A 19,000-nucleotide genomic window follows, 5' to 3' on the forward strand; every position below is an offset into this window, starting at 1 on the left:
AGCTGGCTGCAGGCAGCGGGCACGGCGGTTGGCCCAGGGATTGGCATTCAGTGGCTCTCAGCCCTTCTAAACCTGCTTCTCTTCCTCGTCCTCCCGCCTTCACTGAGGCGCTTTGTCTCTCTGGGCCTCGGGGAAATGGCATCCAAGGAACAGGGAGGCAACAGCATCTGGGGATGCCTGTAGAAGCCCACCTGGGGTTTGTGACCCCCTGCTCTGGCTGGCGTTTACTCATTTGAGGGATGAATAGCATCTCCCTATGCTTCAGGGACACCAAGACTCGGCTTCCTCTTTCTCACCCCGGCTAAGACTTGGCCAGCCCTGGCCCTGAGATTTCCATTCCATTCCTTTGCTCATATAAATTGGCTGCCTCGCAGCACTTCCCCATCAAGCCACCAGCTCCATGTCCTGGAAGCATTCCTAGGGAATGTCTGTGGGATTTCTCAGCTTGGAGGCCTATTTCCTTGGGTACTAGTGGAAAGTTAAAATCTTCAAAGGAGACGTCCCACTCGCTGGTCCGGGGGGAATGGCTCCACTAGACAAGTCGGGAAAGCGCCAATGATTTCTGGGCCCTGGGCCATTCCCAGAGGCTTGGGGATTCCAGTGCCATGTTCCTGGTGGAACGAGGCAAAAAGTTCTGGTCTGAGTACCCAGCTCTTAGCCCCTGATTCCTGGGCAATCCAAGCAGGGATATGTGACAGTGGCTGATGAAAAAAAATGGGGTACTGAAGCTGAACCAAATGTGCATCTCACCTCTTACGGGTGCTAAGGAGCCTGGAAGCAGCGGCTCTATTTGGGTCTAGACAGAGAACCATCCGACTGGTTTGAAAGTCTGAAGAGCCCAAGAGAAAGCTGTCGAGAAGATAGCAGTGCCGGGTGCTCAGCCAACACGTCATCCCAAGGGGCTTCCCCCGCTGCCACAGTGCTCCTGCTCAGGACGAACATGTGGACCCAGAGCCTCCTGTCCCCCATCCGACAGAGCTGGAGCCACAGAGCTCGTCTGGGACACGGACCAGGGCTAAGGACCCTGGGCCTTGGCCACCGCCCAGAAGTATCGGAAATGAAGCATGCATGCGAGGCGATCTGTGCTACCACGGCACAGAGCCCCAGCTCTGTGGATCTCCTCTGTGACTAAGTAGAAGGCCCAGGTAGCTCTGGGTCCTCGGGAACTGGGTTTAAATTCTGGCCATGCCGCTTCCCAAGCAAGGAGAGGAAGTGGGAAATCATGGCTAGGGTGCCTAGAGGTGCCGGGCACTGGAGCCTGGCTGCCTGGCTCCAAAGCACTTAGCTTCTCACTGTGAGCCTGGCCCCACACTCAGCCAAGAGACGGAGATTGGGGGCCCTTGACCCTGGGAAGTCATTCCATTCTCCAGACTCCAAGTCCCCGTCAGGCAAATGGAATAATCGCTCTCCTGCTGACCCCATAACTTGTCGTGAGATTAAAATGAAATTGCACGGTGAAAGAATGCTCTCTGGCGTTCAGACTCGTCTGTGGGCGGTTTTTAAAAATACAGCCTCTCCAGGGTCTGATTCAGTGGCCCTGAGAATCTGTGTCTTTGAAAAGCAAAAACAAACCACAGGTGGTCCTGATGCGCAAGCAGGTTTGTTACCCCCTGCTCCGGCTGGGGTTTACACAAAAAAGGGATGAATAGCATCTCCCCATTCTTCAGGGACCCCAAGACTTGGCTTCCTCTTTCTCACCCCAGCTAAGACTTGGCCAGCCTGGCCCTGAGATTTTCCATTCCATTCCTTTGCTCACGTAAATTGGCTGCCTTCCAGCTCTTCCCCATTAAGTTCTTTAAACAGATAAAGACCCAGAGTTGGGGGGGAAAGGGGAAAAAGAGAAGACACCAATCCAAGGTATAGATCGCCGTTAGTGAGCAGGCAGGGAGCCTACCCCAGCCACAAGGGAGAGAACCAGCCAGGGCTGCAAGGAGCAGATCAAGTATCCAGGTATCACGCCCCTCGCCTGTGACTGGTAGAAATGTGTGTTGGTGGAGTCCCAAGGGACTCACCTCGTGCCTATTTTATTTTGCTTGCATTTTCCAAGCCTTGTTGGCTACTTTTGGGGGTGACAAAAGACTGGGACGAGTTTTCATGTTTGGAATCTCATTTATCCCTCGCAAAAGAGGAAGGCCATGGCAAGGATGGTTCCAAACAAGAGACTGTTGAAAAGTCATCTCCAGTGGTTTTAGGGTGAATGGCCTTGGGGGCGCAGGTACCTTCGTTCCTCTGTTGAATTTCCCTTCCATGTTTGCCTCAGCTTCAAATTACATCAGTACAGATTTACAGCTTGTGGGAATGGTGTACAGAGATTTGGAATGAGGGGAACTCAACCCTGGAGCAAACTCTTGTAGCTGAAAACTCAGGCTTTGAGGGATCAGGGAAGTTAGCACTGGGCCAGGCGCGTCTTATAAATGAGGAGATTGAGGTTGGAAGAAGGGCTGCGACTTGGCGATGCCCGAGCGGAACTCCTTTCCCGCGCTGCGCCTGCTTCCTCTGCGTTCCTGGGACTGCGCTGCTTTTACCAGCTCGCCCTGCCTTCGATAGCTGTTCACGGACCCCCGTGGTTCCTGGCTGTGGCCGGAGGGGCACAGGAGGAGGAGTGGTGGCGCCGAGGGGCAGCCGCAACCCAGCGCCTGCCACGAAGCGGGTGAGTGGGAAGGAGAGCGGGACTCTGCCCTCGGGACTGCAAACCAGCAGTGTGCAGTGGGCGGGTCACTCTGACCCGGAAGCCCCAGTGCCTTATCTGCAAAGGAGGAAGTCAGAACCCCTGGCTTTCAAGGGCCCTCCAGTTCTCCAGCCTCAGGCTCGGATTTAGACTTCCAGGGCAAGAAAGGGAAGGCGAGCCAGAGTTCTGCTCAAGGACTGAGCCTCCCTGCCTGGGGACAGAGGGCGACTCTCACAGTCCCAGAGAGGGGAAGGCAGGAGTCATCCCGTCCCTTGCTCCAGGCCACAGCGGCAGAAGTGAGGCAAGAAGCAAGACCTCCCTTTCCACGCACCTCGGCCCTGCCCACCGGAGGAGGCAGACGGAGAGGCCCCCGCGGCGGGTGGGGCAGGACGGGGAGCCTGGCTCCAGGCCTCCTGCTGCTGCTCGTTTACAGGAGGGTCTCTTCCCCCAGGCACAGTCCAGGAGGGTGAAAGAGGCAGCCGTGGAGGAGGTGCCCAGGGGGATTTAATTGGCCAAATCCAGGGCGATTTATAACTCAGGGCCAGCTTCCACCTCCGCTGGCTCTGCCGAGGGCATGGTGCTGAGGCCTGGGAGGTGACCCCCCCCCCCCCCCCCGGCTGTCCCCTGGCTGTGGCACTTTCCCTCTGTCCATTGCTGGAGGTAGGCAGTCACTTGTTCCAGGCTTCTTCCAAACACAGGTTTCTCTCGCCTCCAAATTCTAGACTTCCCCTGGGAATTGAAGGTCCGAGCTGCTTCTAATCCTCAAACGGAAGGAAGGGAGCAAGGGGCCATCTTTTTTCACCTCTTTAGTTCATCTGACTATTGACCTGCTCCTTACAGGTCATGCCTTATGGTGGCAGCTTTTGGGCACAGGAATTGCAAAGGGAAGGAAGGATGGGTTTGGACCAAGAGAATGGCCGCCTTAGATGGCCCCTGGACCTGTTGACCGGCTCAAGCCTTGCTTTCAGATGAATAAACGTAGCTGCAAGGAGCTGAGAGACCCAGGCCAACGAGAGAAGGCAGGCGTCCCAATGTTCCTCCCCTTACACTTCATTCACCACCTTTCTTGCTTCCTCCACACAAGCCTAGAGACTCCAGCCTGGCATTTCTCCCTTACAAACTCTCTGATTGCTGGGCCACCCAGGGTCGGTTCCCAGGAAAGTCCTCTCCAATAGGAGGGAAGCGAGGGGAAGGCTGGTTATTCCTTCTTGGTGGCCCGTGGCTAAGCCTCCTCCCCACTCCCTCTTCCGTGCCAAAGTGTCCCTTTGACATGATTTGCAGAAACTTCCTTGCACAACTATTAAAACAGAATGTTGAAGGAAATGGGTTGCCAGGGGAAAAAATTGTTTTCTTAGCTGTTTTGGTTACTGCAAAACAAACTGCAAAGATTGATTGTCTACTGGGAAAAATGGGGGCTGGCAGGTTGACAAGGTGGGGCAAAGGGAGAATTCCAGTGGAATTCTGTGTTTGGGAGCCTGGGAAAGAGGAAAGAACTGATGACGTGGGCTGAAGGGTGGCTGAGGGTGAGGCTAAGGGATACCCTTAGGAGATGCAATCTGCAGGAGCTAGGGCAGCTTTTTTTTTTTTTTTTTAATTTAGAAATATTTTAGTGGCTACCATGTGCTGGGCACTGAACTGGGGGTACAAACATGAAAAGTGGAGGCCACTTTCCATGTGGAGCTTCGCAATGCTGCGATACAGGCATGGGAAGGAGCGGGTACAGCGAGGGAGGGGGCTTGGGAAGGACATCTGAAGACAGGAAGTCTGCACGTTAAAATCACTGGGGAAGGTTTTTTAAAACCGCCAGCCCAGGCTTCCCTGGCCAATTAATTTAGACTCCCAGGTATCAATATTTAAGATTCCAAAGTGTAGCCAAAGTGGGGAGCCACTGGTTTATGGGTTTGCTCGTCTGCCTCTGAGGCTTGCAGGGCAATGGAATAGTTCAATGGGTGACTGTTGCCGATTTTTTTGGTAATGCTGGGCCTTCTTATTCATTCCTTCTAGGGAAACCTTCGGGATTTAGGGCTGGGGGTGGGGAGGAGGAGGAAAGAGGGAAGGCAGGAAGGGGAAAGCAAGACTTGGGGGCTGTCACATCCAAGCCCTCAGTGACATTGTCACCAAACCACGCCTCCCTCCCTGCCAGGACCTCCTGCAGAATTCCCCCAATTCCATGTCCGGAGTCTCCAATAACCCCCAGGGGATTGTGGTCCCAGCCTCCGCGCTCCAGCAGGGCAACATCGCCATGACAACTGTCAACTCACAAGTTGTGTCAGGTCGGTGCAGGGAACAGGGTGCTGGGGACGGTGGGGAGCCTCCCCGAGAGGAGAAAGGGTGGCCCCGAGAGGATTTCCGGGGTGGGGCCGGGCACTGCCCAAAACGCTCGAGGAAATGGGAGGGGCAGCCCTGACGAGAGGGGCCACGGCTTCGTTTATTGACTCAAGCATCCTGCGCATTTATAGATGCGGAGCACCAAGACCTGACTCAGGTGGTTTGCAGTAAATGTGGGTCACGTTCTCACCAGCCCCCAAAGACCAAGCAAGGTTCTTGTCCCTTCCCCCAAACACGTCTTCAGTTAGTGACCTTCCGCCTCCCAGGGGCCCTTCTCTTGGCTCTGGTCCCTCCTGCACACTTTACAAGGGGAGGAACCACTCACCTCTCCACCCAAGGACTGAGGGACAGGGGGTCTTTCCAAGGGAGCACAAGTGGACTGGGAGCCCTCACTCCTCCCCTTCCCTGTGGCAGGGGACCCAAAAACCTGGTTGTCTCCTCAGGTGGAGCCTTATACCAGCCGGTTACCATGGTAACCTCCCAGGGTCAGGTGGTCACCCAAGCAATCCCCCAGGGAGCCATCCAGATCCAGAACACACAGGTGAGTGTGCGCAGGTCGGCGCACGTGGGCCCCGGCCGCCTGCCAGGCGCCGCGCACCCAGCGCCTCGAAATTCCTCCAAGCAGTGTCCCTGTCCCCACCGTCGATCAGGACCTGGGTACTGGGAAGGTTTTAGCAGCTCCTGGGATTTTGCTGCCTCCCGAGGGTACATCAGGGGCTCTCGGGCACTTCCTGTCGCCACTGGTCTCCTGACCACCCCCCCCCCAACTCTGTACGTCGGGGGCGTGTAAAGTGCACACAGAGCGGGAAAGAGCGAGAAGGAGTGGGTGGCCTGCGGGCTGACGTGCCCTCTGTGAGCTCGGCTCGGCCACCCAGCCGCTCCGCACCCCCGAGTTTTTATCAATGAAAGGGGGTCCCCACCCACGGCGGCCCCCAGGCTGGTGTGAGGCTTCGCTGTGGGGATGGGTAGAGGAAGGGGCTTTGCACACTGCAAAGTGCCACAGTGGGGCTACTAACTCTTGGATGGTTTAGGGCAAATTCATATCTTTCCCCCTTCGAAGGGCTGGTGGGGTGAGAGAGGAGAGAAAGGCGGCCCCCCTGGGGCCGTCAGAAGGCGTCAGGAGAGGGGGTTGGCAGCATGAGCCTGCTGTCACTATGGCAACAGGTCCCTGGCTGCAGGCCTGCCAGGCTGCTGATGCTGCTTTTTTCTCCACGTGCCCTCAAGGTTAACCTTGACCTCACCTCCCTCCTGGACAATGACGATAAGAAGTCCAAGAACAAACGAGGAGTCTTGCCCAAGCACGCCACCAATATAATGCGCTCTTGGCTCTTCCAGCATCTCATGGTGAGTGCGTGTGCAGTGGGGGAGTGGAGGGTCCCCGCGGGTGTGAGTAACCCCTTGGGTACCAGGCTCTGCTGTCGACTCCAAACCTGCAGGGGGCACGGCCCCAGAGGGACACCCTCCGAGAGGGGCCCCCCTCCTAATCCAGAGGCCAGGGCGGCCGGCGGGGATGCAGAGCGGGACCTGACACTAGGAGGCCCTCCCTAGCGCTTGCTTTGAGCCACTGCCTCCGAAAGGTGCACCGTCAAATGAGGTCAAGGGACAGACGTTTCGAGGAGAGGGGTTCCCTGGCTAGCGTGACGTCGCGTGGGGCAGGGCTCGTGGTTCCCGGGGCAGGTCCCCCTGCTGTGGGCAGCCGTCCTCACCTCCCCGCTGCTGCTGGGGAAGCAAACGCTGGTTCTGTGCCAGGGCTTTTGTTCCGTTTCTCCCTTTTTGGAGTCCCCTCCGGCTGGGGGTGGCCGAGCGCGGCGTAGGGGAGCGTCGGCAGCGATGGCCGAAATGCTGGCTTCCTCCCACGCTGCTGTGCTTCCGGGAGCCCAGCTGTCCATTTGTAAATGACCACACTACCTCAGATCTAAATGTCATGCTCAGAAAGTGCCCTCTGGGCACTCAGCACGCGGGCGCAGTTGCGTGTGCGCGGGCCGTGCGTGTGACAGCAGACAGGCCCTCCGTTGAATGTCAGCAGTGACTTCACAGCTGTAATCCCCTCGCAGCTGCTTCCAGGCCGGTAGCAACAAGTAAAGGTCAACGACTGTGTCTGAGCTGGTGGGGAGGTGTGAGTGGGGAGGTGGGAGGTGACCGGCGGGCGGGCTTGGGCCTGGCACGTCAGCACTCTCGTACCCGGGCGCAAGCCACATGTCCAGGGGCCAGAGGCGCGTTGGCCTCTGGAGAGTGGGGAAAGGCCAGAGCGAGGGGGGGCTCTTTCTTTGGAGAGTTGAAGCCAAGTGGATCCTGGGTATGAAATAGTCCTCATGAATCAGTCAGTCACTCAGTCAACAACCCTTTGTTTGAAATGGGAGCACCCCCAGCGGCCATCGAGAGCAGGCCCAGGCGGTGGTTTTCAGACTTCGGTGGCAGTGAGGCCTGGTGTTGAGCTTAGAGAGTCTCAGAGGTGCTGGCCCTGTGCACCCAGCGGAAAGAAAGAATTGCCCACCCCACTCACCCACCCACCCAACTCCAGGGACTTGGGGCTCCCCCAGGGCTTTGCTGAGTAAGCTCATTTGGAGAGAATGGGCTGGAAGGCTGAAGGTTAAGGGGAGGCAGGAGAGACCCCCAGAGCCGGGGCAGGTCCCGCCGCAGGCCTCTTGGGGGCGCGTGGTGGGGATGCCCAGGTCCCCTGCCTGTTCCCGTTTTCCAAACTGCCAGCGTCAATGGGCTCAGCTGGACTCGGTGGCCCACGAGCCCAGGGGCCACTCTAGAGTTCCCAGCAGACCTGGAGTAAAGCCCCATCATGCACACGGGTGTCTGGGGACAGGGCCACCTCCTGTGTGCTGAGCTGTCACACCCAGGGGCAGAACCACAGTCCCAGGTTCCCCTCCGTTCACTGGGAGGGAGCCATGCATCAATACAGGTCTTGAGGCTGCTAGAAAGTTCATGGACTTTGGAGGTACCAAACCTGGTTCAAATCTAGGCTCCACCTCTTCCTCCGTAAGCGGGGCACACTCATCTCTTGTGAAGATGGTGAGGAATAAGTGAAGGGTTTGCAAACACCCTCGAGCATTGGAGGTGCTTTATAAACGTTAACTCCCTTTCTTCCTGCACCTCCCGCCCCCAGCGTTGTTGAAGGCTGACAGGACCTTGCTGAACCCTCACCTCTGGGGGTGGGGAGTTGAGAAAAGGCAAGGGTAGGAGAGAGTGGAGGCTGCGAGACGAACTCCGCTGCCCAGAGGCCGAGATGTCCAGGTCGGCACCTCGTGACTCCCAACTCCCTGTCCTCAGCTGCTTTCTACTCCCCACTTGCAACTCACCCAGTTGAGCCTTTGGCCTGAGGCTGGAGGGTCACCCAGCTCAGCCCCGCCGGGCTGTGCGTCCCCTTTCACCCTGGACCTAATTCACCTCCGGCCCTCTCGCTCCCTTCCTCGAATGGCTCCTTCCAGAGCCCCGGGTCTTTTCTTCCCACTCCACTGCTGCCTCCACCCCAGACTTGGGAAGGCAGAGACCGGTGGAAGCAGAGGAGAGAGGGAGGGACTAACTGAGCACAGAGCAGAAGGGAGAAGGTTCCAGATCGCCTCCAAAAGAGAGACCTGGGACAGTGCACGAGTCAGAGCTTCCTGCCTCTGCCCTCCCACCCAGCCACCATTCTCTCCATCTTGGGTGGATTAACATACTGTTAATGAAGCCCTTCCCGCTGGCAATGTGCTCCCCTCGTTACCGCCTTCATCACAGCAGCCATCCAGAGATGAGAAGGAAGAGGCCACGCCGCCTCTCAACCCAGGACTCAGAACTTCTAGACTGAGACAGAGGAAGAGACTGGGGAGACATTCAGGCTATTCCAGGGAAACAGGCAGCTGCCCTTGCAGATCCAGGCTGGGCCCCACAGCCAGGGCTTCGCCAGCTCAACGTGGGTATCCATAGCCACGTGGACACACCTGCCCCGAGCCCCAGCTGGTGAGTTAGAAAGGCGCTTGGTAACAGGACACCGTGGAAAGAGAGGTTTTGAAGCCAAGCAGACAAGGGTATGAGTTGAGGCATTTCCTTGAATAAGGGAAGATAATACCTGTTTCCCATGGTTGTGAGAATTAGGTGAGATAACACATATAAAGAGCCCAGCCTGGCACTTAGTCAGCACTTGAAAACTATGACTTTCCTTTGAACTTTCTGGAGCAGTGGACCAAGAGCAAGTTTTTGAGGCTGAGGCCCAGAATTTGTGGACGTTAATGGGAGGTGGACAGCTGAGTCAGGTCTTTCTGGTCTGGAGCACCTGCTGATTTTACCAGCATTTGACCCTAAGAATATACCAGTTAATATTGTTATCTGTTCTGTGTGTGGACATCTGTGAAAAATCTATATACCTTCTATCTCTGACACAGTTGTAAATTTCTCCAGGATAGGAGCCAAACATTAGACCTCTTCTGTGGGCTTGAAAGCAGTTAATAGGTGTTGCTTCTTAAAAAAAAAAAGGTTCTATGGGGAAATAAGTTTGGGGAAATCTGAGTTATTCAAGGTTTAGCATATGTCTTTATTCTTAGCGTACTGGGGGTTTTATTAATTTGCAAGAAAGGGTATTGTTTGAAGTTTTTCCAAAATAATTTGAGCAGAGTAAACTATTGTTTTGAGGAACAACTCAGACTACAATTCTTGGAAAATGCAGCCCTGTGGTAACATTCTGGGCATTGAGTGGTTGCTCAGTTTTAGGAAAGAAGGGTAGAAAAGGTAGGGAGAGAGAGCAGACCTCAATATGTGATAGATGTTCTCATATCCAAATTTGTCCCAAATTAGTTGGGACAACTAATTTGTTGGTTGTTTGATTGGAAAAGATGGTAAAGAAAAGAACCAAGCATTAAAAACATGCGCTCTGCGGGAAACGGACTTTGGCCCAGTGGTTAGGGCGTCCGTCTACCATATGGGAGGTCCGCGGTTCAAACCCCGGGCCTCCTTGACCCGTGTGGAGCTGACCATGCGCAGTGCTGATGCGCGCAAGGAGTGCCGTGCCACGCAGGGTGTCCCCTGCGTGGGGGAGCCCCACGCGCAAGGAGTGCGCCCTGAGGAAAGCCGCCCAGCGTGAAAAGAAAGTGCAGCCTGCCCAGGAATGGCGCCGCCCACACTTCCCGTGCCGCTGACGACAACAGAAGTGGACAAAGAAACAAGACGCAGCAAATAGACACCAAGAACAGACAACCAGGGGAGGGGGGGAAATTAAATAAATAAATAAATCTTTAAAAAAAAAAAAAAAAAAAAAAAAAAAAAACATGCGCTCTGCTTTCATTTAAAAGATGTATATACATATTCATTTGCTAATCTTTTGATATAGGGCCAACATCTTTTTCTGATTAAAGTTTGTCATTTTATTTGCATAAACCGCACCTGTAATACAGCATCTGTAAATTCCATCTTTTTTCCCAATGTTTTTTTTGTTTTTGTTTTTGTTTTTGTTTCTTAAGAGGTACCAGAGACTGAACCCAGGACCTCAGTACATGGGAAGCAGGCGTTCAATCACTGAGCTACATGTGCTCCCTTTTTCAAAGTTTTTTTCAATTAATTTTTATTTTATTTTCATTATTATTTTTTAAAGATTAATTTTATTATTCATTTTCTCTCCCCTTCCTCCCCATCCTTGTCTGCTCTCTGTGTCCATTTGCTGTATGTTCTGTGTCCACTTGCATTCTCAGCAGTACTGAGAATCTGTGTCTCTTTTTTTGTTGTGTCATCTTGCAGTGTCAGCTCTCCATGTATGCAGCGCCACTCCTGGGTGGGTTGCACCTTTTTTGCACAGGGCAGCTCAATGCGGGGCACACTCCTTGCACGTGGGGCTCCCCTACACGGGAGTCACCCCTGCATGGCACAGCACTCCTTGTGCGCTGCAGCTCCACGCATGGTTCAGCTCACCACATGGGCCAGGAAGCCCTGGGTTTGAACCCTGGACCTCCCATATTGTAGGCAGATGCTCTACCAGTTGAGCCACATCTGCTTCCCTATTTTTATTATTTTTAGGAAGCACCTGGGATTGAAACCAGTGCAAAGCAGGTGCTCAACCACTGAGCTACACCCACTCCTGCAAATTCCATCTTTATTTTATTTAAAGTAGAGTAAGAACTTTGACCCTTGTGAGGCAAGCTGACTGTATTGTCTTTCTGGATTTTTATGATGTTTTCATCTTTCACATTTGTCTCAAGTGATCCTAACTAAACAGCGTTTTTACATGGCTCTTCAGCCATTGCCATTCATTTTTTAGAAAAAACACTCTTTCCGTTTGCATTCCTATTTCATTGGTTTGCACAATATCTTACTAAATCAACTGATTGACAATGAGCATATAACTTGCATAAACCAGTTTGGCTGTCGACACTGCTGACTCCTGGTAAGCAGATAATTTGACTGGCAGACATTCTATAAAGTAGCCTATTTATCTCAAGCTGTGGATAGCAGTTCTTTTTTGGTTTTCAAAAGAAATGGAAGCAACATATAATCTGCAAACTTGGTTAAATAGGGATTGGTTAAGAGAACTTCTACAGTGAATACTGACTTTTCCTGTTGTCTTCTGTCCCTCAGGCAGAACTCAGTGTCCTTTGGTTCCTTTTGTCCCGTGTCTGAGGCTTCTTGTCCTCTCCACGGTTCTATGACATTAGCAACTCCAGAAATTTATTCCAATAACAGAGTGCTCCTGAGATGGAGGCTAAATCCCAGAGCCTTTTCACTGTTAGGCTGCAGTGAGATTGGGATGGTTTCGATCATTTGCTGCTTGCTTCTGAGTCCCCAAAGAATGCAATGACATTTTCTAGCTATTGCATTTTGGCTGAAAGAGTCTCAACTCCTGCTGGAAACAATCGTTCCACAGGGTGAGAAATCCCGGCAGAGGTCTTCCCCATGGAGACGGAGAGGCCAGCGGCGGGAGAGGTGCCTCCGTTCCTCCGTCCTCCCCCATAGCTGCTGCCCCCACCCGCTCTGTTCCGGATCCCAGAGCCACCCTGACCACTGGGTGGCTCTGAAACACCTCCCCAAGGAAGATGCTCATCTCCATCCTTCCTTGGAAATTCAGAAAAAAAATACGGCAGTTCTCTGTGCTTTTGCCACCTAAGCACATGAACAACTTTACAGAATATTCTCTGTGTGGGGAAGATCCAGGAGAGGAAGCCGGGCCCCAGCAGGCTCGCGTATTCATTAAACATTGCAATGTGCCGGAGTGTTTGCTGAGGACCTTCGATGCATCACCTCGTTGAATCCACACACCCACCTCAAGAGGGAGCACAGCTGGTATCCCCACTTCACCAGTGAGAAAAGAGAAACTCAAGAAGGGACCCTTTTCCCAAGGTCAGATAACACGACTGCATGGGATTTGAGCCCAGGAGTATGACTGGAAGCTCTCATCTTCTACCCACCAGGCTATACCCCATGACCCAAGAAATCACAGGCTTCTTTCAGCAAAGGATAGCGAGTCCAACTCTCAGCTGAGGCACACCCTGCCTTGCTAGCTCATCCCCATATCTCCCTTTCTCCATCTGACACGTTCACAAACCTGGTATGGCCTCCAGCAGCGCCACATTTTTGCTCCACTCGTCGTCATCCCACCACCACCCCCCCTTATCTAGGCACTGGCCACACAGAGCTCAGGACCTTACAAAAGTCATAAAAGGCAGGGACCAGGGCCCTTCTCTGCATTCATTTTTATTGAGGTGTAATTCATGTGCCATAAAATCACCCTTTTAAAGTGCACACTTGAGTGGTTTTTTAAATTATATTTACAAAGTTGTACAACCATCATTCTCATCACCCTCAAAAGAAACCCCGCACCTATTACCTGTCACTCCCCAGCCCCTGGACTCCCCTAATCTACTTTCTGTCTCTATCGATTTCCTGTTCTGGACATTTCCTATAAATGAATTAGCCAATATGTGGTCCTGTGCGCCCGGCTTCTTTCACTTAGCGAAATGTTTTCCGGCTTCACCCACATTGCAGCACGTATGAGTACTTCGTTCTCTTTTATGACTGTGTAATATTCCATTTTATGGATAGATGGCATTTTACTTATCCACTCTTCAGTTGATGGATGGACATTTGGGGACATTTGGGTCGTTTCCACCTTTTGGCCACCATGGTCGATGCTGCTGTGAACATGTGTGTCCTCCACGTGATTCTGAGCCTAGCGTTACCTGAGAGACTCTGTCAGAGTCCCAGCTATCTTCACGCTCAGCCCTGATGCGCCCCCGCCCCCTCCCATCCTGGGCCAATCCCCAAGGGGGAAGCAGGGCTGCTGCATACGGGTACTGCTTGGACCCTGCCCTTGGACTCCTGGCCAAGGAGGGCCAGTGAAGGTGAAACCTTGCCGGGGCCTCTACATCTTGCTTTCAGTTACTCAACACACATTCTTTGCATGCCTTGCCACCTCCCTCGCACCTGCCATTGAGCTAAGCCCTGAAGGAATGATGGGTGTCTCCCCATCATAAAGGACCACAACAGGGAGCCACGTGCCAGCCTTAGAAACGGTGCTTTCTAGTGTGGTCTAGTGGAAAAGAGGTGGCACTGGCAGCGGAGGACCTAGGCGTGGGTTTCACCTCCTCCTCTGTGGGTTAGTTTCTTTGCCTTGTTAAGCCTCAGTTTCCTCGGCTATCCAATGAGAATCCCCGTATCCACCTCTCAGGCTTCTTAGGAGGATAGATAAAATAAGACAACGGATGTGGATGTACTTTGTCCTGATCCAGACACAGCCACTGTTACAAATGCCTCCAGCCTCCCCCCCCCCCTCCAAAGCCACAGTAGGCTGCCTGCCCGGAAAATGCTGAGAGGAATCTTGCAACTTTTAGGGAACCTGCAGAGGAAGGAAGAACCCCTGAAAGTGGGAAAATGGCTTAAGGAGACTGACCCGTTCTTGTCCCAGAATATCTTGCCAGTTGCTTTTTCCTTTAACTTTGTCCCATAGTTTGAAATTCCATTCATCGAAGACCCATTTTAGATTATCCAGTCCCTGTAAAAAGCATATACTGATGGAGAAGCTATGTGGCTATCAGTCATTCATAGCTTAGTCTGAATTAGTTTGAAAGCTTGCTTTTCTACTCCCACTCAGCCAAGATCAGCTTCATGGGGAGAGGGCCAGTGCTTGTTGGTAGAAGATGAAAATTAGAACATTTCTGAATGCAGCATTTTTGCGGGGGTAAGCCAGAAGGGGATGCCAGAAGAGACATTTCTAGCAGTTGTTCTAAGCCCCTGACTCCTTTGAGAATATGATGAAAGCTTTATATACTTAACCGTGGGCATAGTATCAGGGAATTTGACCCTGAAGCCCTGGGGTCATAGTCCCCAGGCTCCAGAATGACCGCAGGGTAACATAAGAGCCTTGGGGCTTTGGATTAAGCTTGCTAGGGAGTGTCAGCGAGGCAGAGTCCCTGCTCACCAATCTCAGAGTTGTGCCCGGGTCTGGTTCTGCCCCAGGAAAGCAGGGGAGGCCACTCCCCACCTGAATACAGACCTTTAGCTAAATTGGCCTCTGGGGCTAGCCAGGAAAAGTGCCTGTTTTTAAAATAACTTGTTTCTGTGGGAAAATGTGATCTCAGTTCCAAATAACACATCTATTCACTGGCATCTAAGTTTCAGGCATGAGACATGATTTCAGCACTCAAGAGGCTGCTCATTTAATTGGGGGGAAAATTGTATGCATAAACCATGAGAGATCAACATATGATGCAATCGAGTGCTATTATTCAAACACAGATACTCTCGGGGTTCGAAGAATGGGTCAATATAGGTGGAAGGGGTTTGGCTTCTCTGCTGGCCAGTCACCCAGAGTAGTGTGTCCAGGACTGAGCAGCAGATTCCCGAAGGTCCTTTAACAAGTCGTGTCTGGAGACGGGGGATCGTTCATTCGAATGAGTCTTAACAGGAAACGTGTCACATGAGGAAACGGTTAAGGGGCCTGGGGATGTTTGGGCTGTAGAAAAGAACGCCAGGGGAAGCCTGGCTTAGGCTTCAGAGGCAGACACTCCTGAGTTCAATCTCAGCCCCATTTGCCCCTTGCTAGATGACCTTGAACTGGTCAGTGAACTTCTCAGGTGTTCATTTCTTCTTCATAGACTGGAAAAATAATACCTACCTGTGGTGAAGATGATCAGTAATGTGTTGAAAAGCACCGTGCCTGCGGTGGTCCCAAATGGATGTCAAGCTACCCTGGTTAGGGAGTCAGGGGATCTGAATCATAGCTTGGCCACGGGCACGTTTTTGCACCCTTCTGAGCTCACTTTTCTTATGTGTAAAATGGGGAAATGGTGCCTACTTGATAGGTCCCATCAGAATTGGAGGAGAATGAAGTTCAAGGTCTTATCAGAGTACCCTACATGCTGTAAGTATTTGATGAAAGTTAGCCAAAAACTGTAGGCATCTAATCAGTGGGGGGGACTGTTGTATTAGGTGTGAGGCTGTCCTGCAGACTTCTGTCCTGTTCCCAGGGGTTGGATGCAGTAGGGAGGTGAAACCCTTTGAAACCATCAGAGCTGAGTGATGAGTGATGGTGGCAAGCAGAATGAGTTCCCAACCTTTTTCAGGATGGTACACAGAAAACATGATAGTAAACCAATTGGCTGCTTGCAGCTGGGGACCAACCAGAACCCCACCGAGCTGCCCCAGAGACCGAGGACGTCACTCTGTCTGCACACCGGCAACCCATTTGGGCTACACGGGCTGAAAGGCACTGGGGTAGAGGACTCCTGCCCTATGGGAGAGCCTGGGCTCAGGGACTTCTGGAGCTAAGTGGAATGTGGAGATGGTGGTTAACAGGGTTTAGTGGGTGGAGGAGCTGGGATTTGAGCTGGGTCTTGAAGGACGGCTGGGATTTAGGATTGGGTAGGAAGAGAAGAAGGACAAGTCATTTCAGATTGAAAATTCTCTCCTGAAAGATCATCAAAGACCTTCTAAATGTCCTATTCTGGCACTATGTTTCTTCCTGACCAAAGAGACCGACCCCTCCCTCCAATTTGCTGAGATCATGAAAACCTCTTCACCCCTTACTTTTGCCACTCAAGCTTGGGGCATGTGTGGCCCATTGTCATGGCCATGGCTGTTTTCTCTCTAGATGCGACTCAGGCATGCGTGGCTTCAGGCTTTAGTATAAGCCACACCAGGAATTTGGAAGTCAGACCAGCTGGGTCCTTGTCTTCATTCATCTCTGTACCAGCAGAACAATAGGCGTTGAAGTTCTTGGCTTTGAAATGAGTGTTTTCTTCCGCTCACCCTTCCCTGTAGGGATATAAGGAGAATAGACCCCTGGAAGCTGCCTTCCCAGGAAGGACGTACCAGAGTGTCAGAGGCATGCCCTAGCAAGAGGCAAAGTTTGTGGGTCTCCATGTTAAGACTGGCCTTGTTGACGATGCACTCATCAGCCGTGGGGTTGGATGGAGCTAAGCTGGGAAGAGAGGGGGTGGTAGAGACCCCAGGTTGCACTCTCCTCTGGTACCTGCAGCTCTTAGAGATCCCACCTAAAAAAGTGGCCAGGGGGAGACATAACCTCAAAGCATCCCCAAGAGGAGCCATTCATCTGGGAAGCCTGAGACTCAAGATGGGAGAAAATGTCCCCATGATATGTGCACAGGAGTGGAACGATCCCAGGGCATCAAGGAAATAAAACCCACCTCAAAAAAGACCCACATTTGTACATGCATGGAAGGAACGCTGGGAAGCTGTTGCCATCTGTTGGAAAACAACCTGTGGCTTTTATGGAAATAGAGCAATATGTGTTGAGCGGCAGATTTATTTTATTTGTTATTTATTTATTTAACAATCATCCCTAGAGTACTGTTCTATGAACTTTTCAAATATTAATTCATTTAACCCTTATCACAACCTTGAGGTAGATGGAATTATTTTTCCCATATTACAGATGAGGAGACTAAGTACTTTGCCTAAGGTCTCAAGCTGGTAAGAGGTACAACCTTGGGCAGGCTGGCTCTCAAGACAGTGTTCTTACCTACTTCTCACAATGCTAGCCTCCAAAACTTTTCTAGAGCGCAGAGCAGGGTGTCTCGATTTACTCTTAAGTACCTCCTTCTCCTCCCCCACAAATACACATTAAACCATCCGTTGTAGGAGCAGCACGATTATAAGTAGGGCAACCTGACTGTAGGTGGAATTCCTGGGGAGTCTGAATCCCTGATGCTTCCCTGCCCTGTCTCCCACCTTCTCCCCACCCACCTCCCTGTCCACAGACACACTCAGAGAGGAAATGGTGAGAAACACCAGTCACCTGCTTCAACCCCTTGTTCATTCATTCGACAAATCACACCAGACACTTAACATATGCCAGGCATTTTCCTCGGCACTGGTGAAGCGGAGGTGAAAAGGGAAGCATGGTCCCTTGTCTCAAAGAACTTGCAGCCCATTTCACTGGGGAGACAGATAACTAAACGGGTCATCCTTGCAGTGTAAGGGTAGGGCAAGCCTCAGAGGCCATCCAAGGGGCAGCCAAACAGATTTAAATTGTGGCGGCAATGGGAGGGGTGGTCTTATGAAGGATCAATCATACTTTGGAGTCCAAAAAAATGGATTGAAATAGGAACTGGCAAGAGAGAGAAGTGCTTTGAGATTGCACTGTGATTAGTGGGAGGATAGCAGATTTTTACAATGGAAAACTATACAGCAAATAAAATGAATAAGGACAGTTCCACAGAAGAACTGTGAGTACCTCGCAGTCACACATGGAGTGAAATCCTACCTCCTATGTGATGCCATTTACATAAAGCTCAAAAACCAGGCAAAACTCAGTCATAATGCTTAAGGATGTCACATAGTAAGACTACAAAGAAAAGCAAGATTATTACCAGGTAATAATCGGGGTGTCTTTGGGGAGGAAAGGGGTGGTGGTTGGGAGGAGTGGAGAGTTTCTAGGGTCCCGGTCATGTTCTCTTTCTCAACCTGGGTGCTGGTTACAGGGGTGCTTGCTTTGCATTAACACATTAAGCTCTACGTTGAGTTCTTTGTGCCTCTCTGTGTGTGCACAATTTTAAGGGTGGGGAGAAAACAAGAATGGAAAGTCTGAGCGAGGGCAATTACAGTTGAAAGAGACATTCCTCCTGTGATTTAATGTACTTCCATCCATTCTAAAAGGCTCATTTTTTTCCATGATAGTATCTCTGAACTAAGGTTGCCTCCTCCCATGGATGATATCTTAGACTTGATGAAATGTGTCGTGTCAGGACCGCTCACCATCCAGGCTGCCTCGCTGTGGTTGGTCTCTGTCCCTCCTGGAGCGGTATCATGCCAACAGAATGGTGGCCACAGCAGGCCACATGCCCCCAATTGGTCAGGAGCAAGGAGAAGGGAGGGAGGGGGCATGTTGGTTCCAGGGTGCTGCTGGTTATGGCAGGAAAATGGGAGAGCGGAGCCCCTTACCTGAATCACGCCCCAAGACCTGCTCTGCAGCAGCAGGGTGTCCATGACACCAGCAGGCTTTGGCTGCCCTGTGTGGGCCCTTGGTGGCCTGGCCCAGACTCATGGTCAGCTCTGGATGGGGAGGAGGTGGAAGGACAATCTTGGGCTGGCCTTTGAGGGAAAGAAGAGATGTTGGGTCTACCAGTTGTACATGTCAGGTCCTGTCCTAGCAGAGTTTCTTTTAGACCTAGGCCCTGGGGCAGAACCCATTCTTCAAACTAAAAGATACCATCAGCTTCGACTTAGCCCAGCTAAGACTTGAGTTATGGGGCTATTAACAGAAGTGTCAGAGAGCAGTGGGAGAGAGTTTGGGTTAGATTTCAGAGAAACATCCTGTGGCAGCTATGGTGCAGTAAAACACCTACTAAATGCCAATACTGCAGTTCCCTTCTCTGGAGACTTTGAATATTTAAACATCTGATGTCTGGGAGACTTCGAGACATTGTACAGGGTAAGCCAGTAGGGCATTGAATGCTTTACCTCCATCCTTGCATTAAATTGCCCCCCGAAGTCCAAATGGTAGGCACTCTTTTATTATTTCCAGTTTAAGCTAAGGAAACCATGGATTGAAGACTTAAAATAACAAGTTGCTAAGAT

At 51.9% G+C, this 19,000-nt stretch overlaps 1 protein-coding gene across 4 annotated transcripts in view; it reads left to right on the plus strand.

Annotated features, from left to right (window-relative positions):
* Positions 1-19,000, plus strand: part of PKNOX2 (PBX/knotted 1 homeobox 2) — a 272,823-nt gene that overhangs the window by 245,204 nt on the left and 8,619 nt on the right. For 2 of the 4 annotated variants that reach the window (XM_058289381.1, XM_058289380.1), the window contains exons 8-10: positions 4,812-4,941; positions 5,440-5,537; positions 6,221-6,340. The exons of 1 other annotated variant lie outside the window; for it this stretch is intronic. In XM_058289381.1, coding sequence (XP_058145364.1) covers positions 4,812-4,941; positions 5,440-5,537; positions 6,221-6,340 — 348 coding nt within the window. The remainder of the gene's footprint in view (positions 1-4,811; positions 4,942-5,439; positions 5,538-6,220; positions 6,341-19,000) is intronic. One more of the 4 variants, XM_058289382.1, reaches the window with a different exon arrangement.

This window comes from Dasypus novemcinctus, chromosome 27, assembly GCF_030445035.2.
Source record: "Dasypus novemcinctus isolate mDasNov1 chromosome 27, mDasNov1.1.hap2, whole genome shotgun sequence".
NCBI classification, from domain to species: Eukaryota; Metazoa; Chordata; class Mammalia; order Cingulata; family Dasypodidae; genus Dasypus; species Dasypus novemcinctus.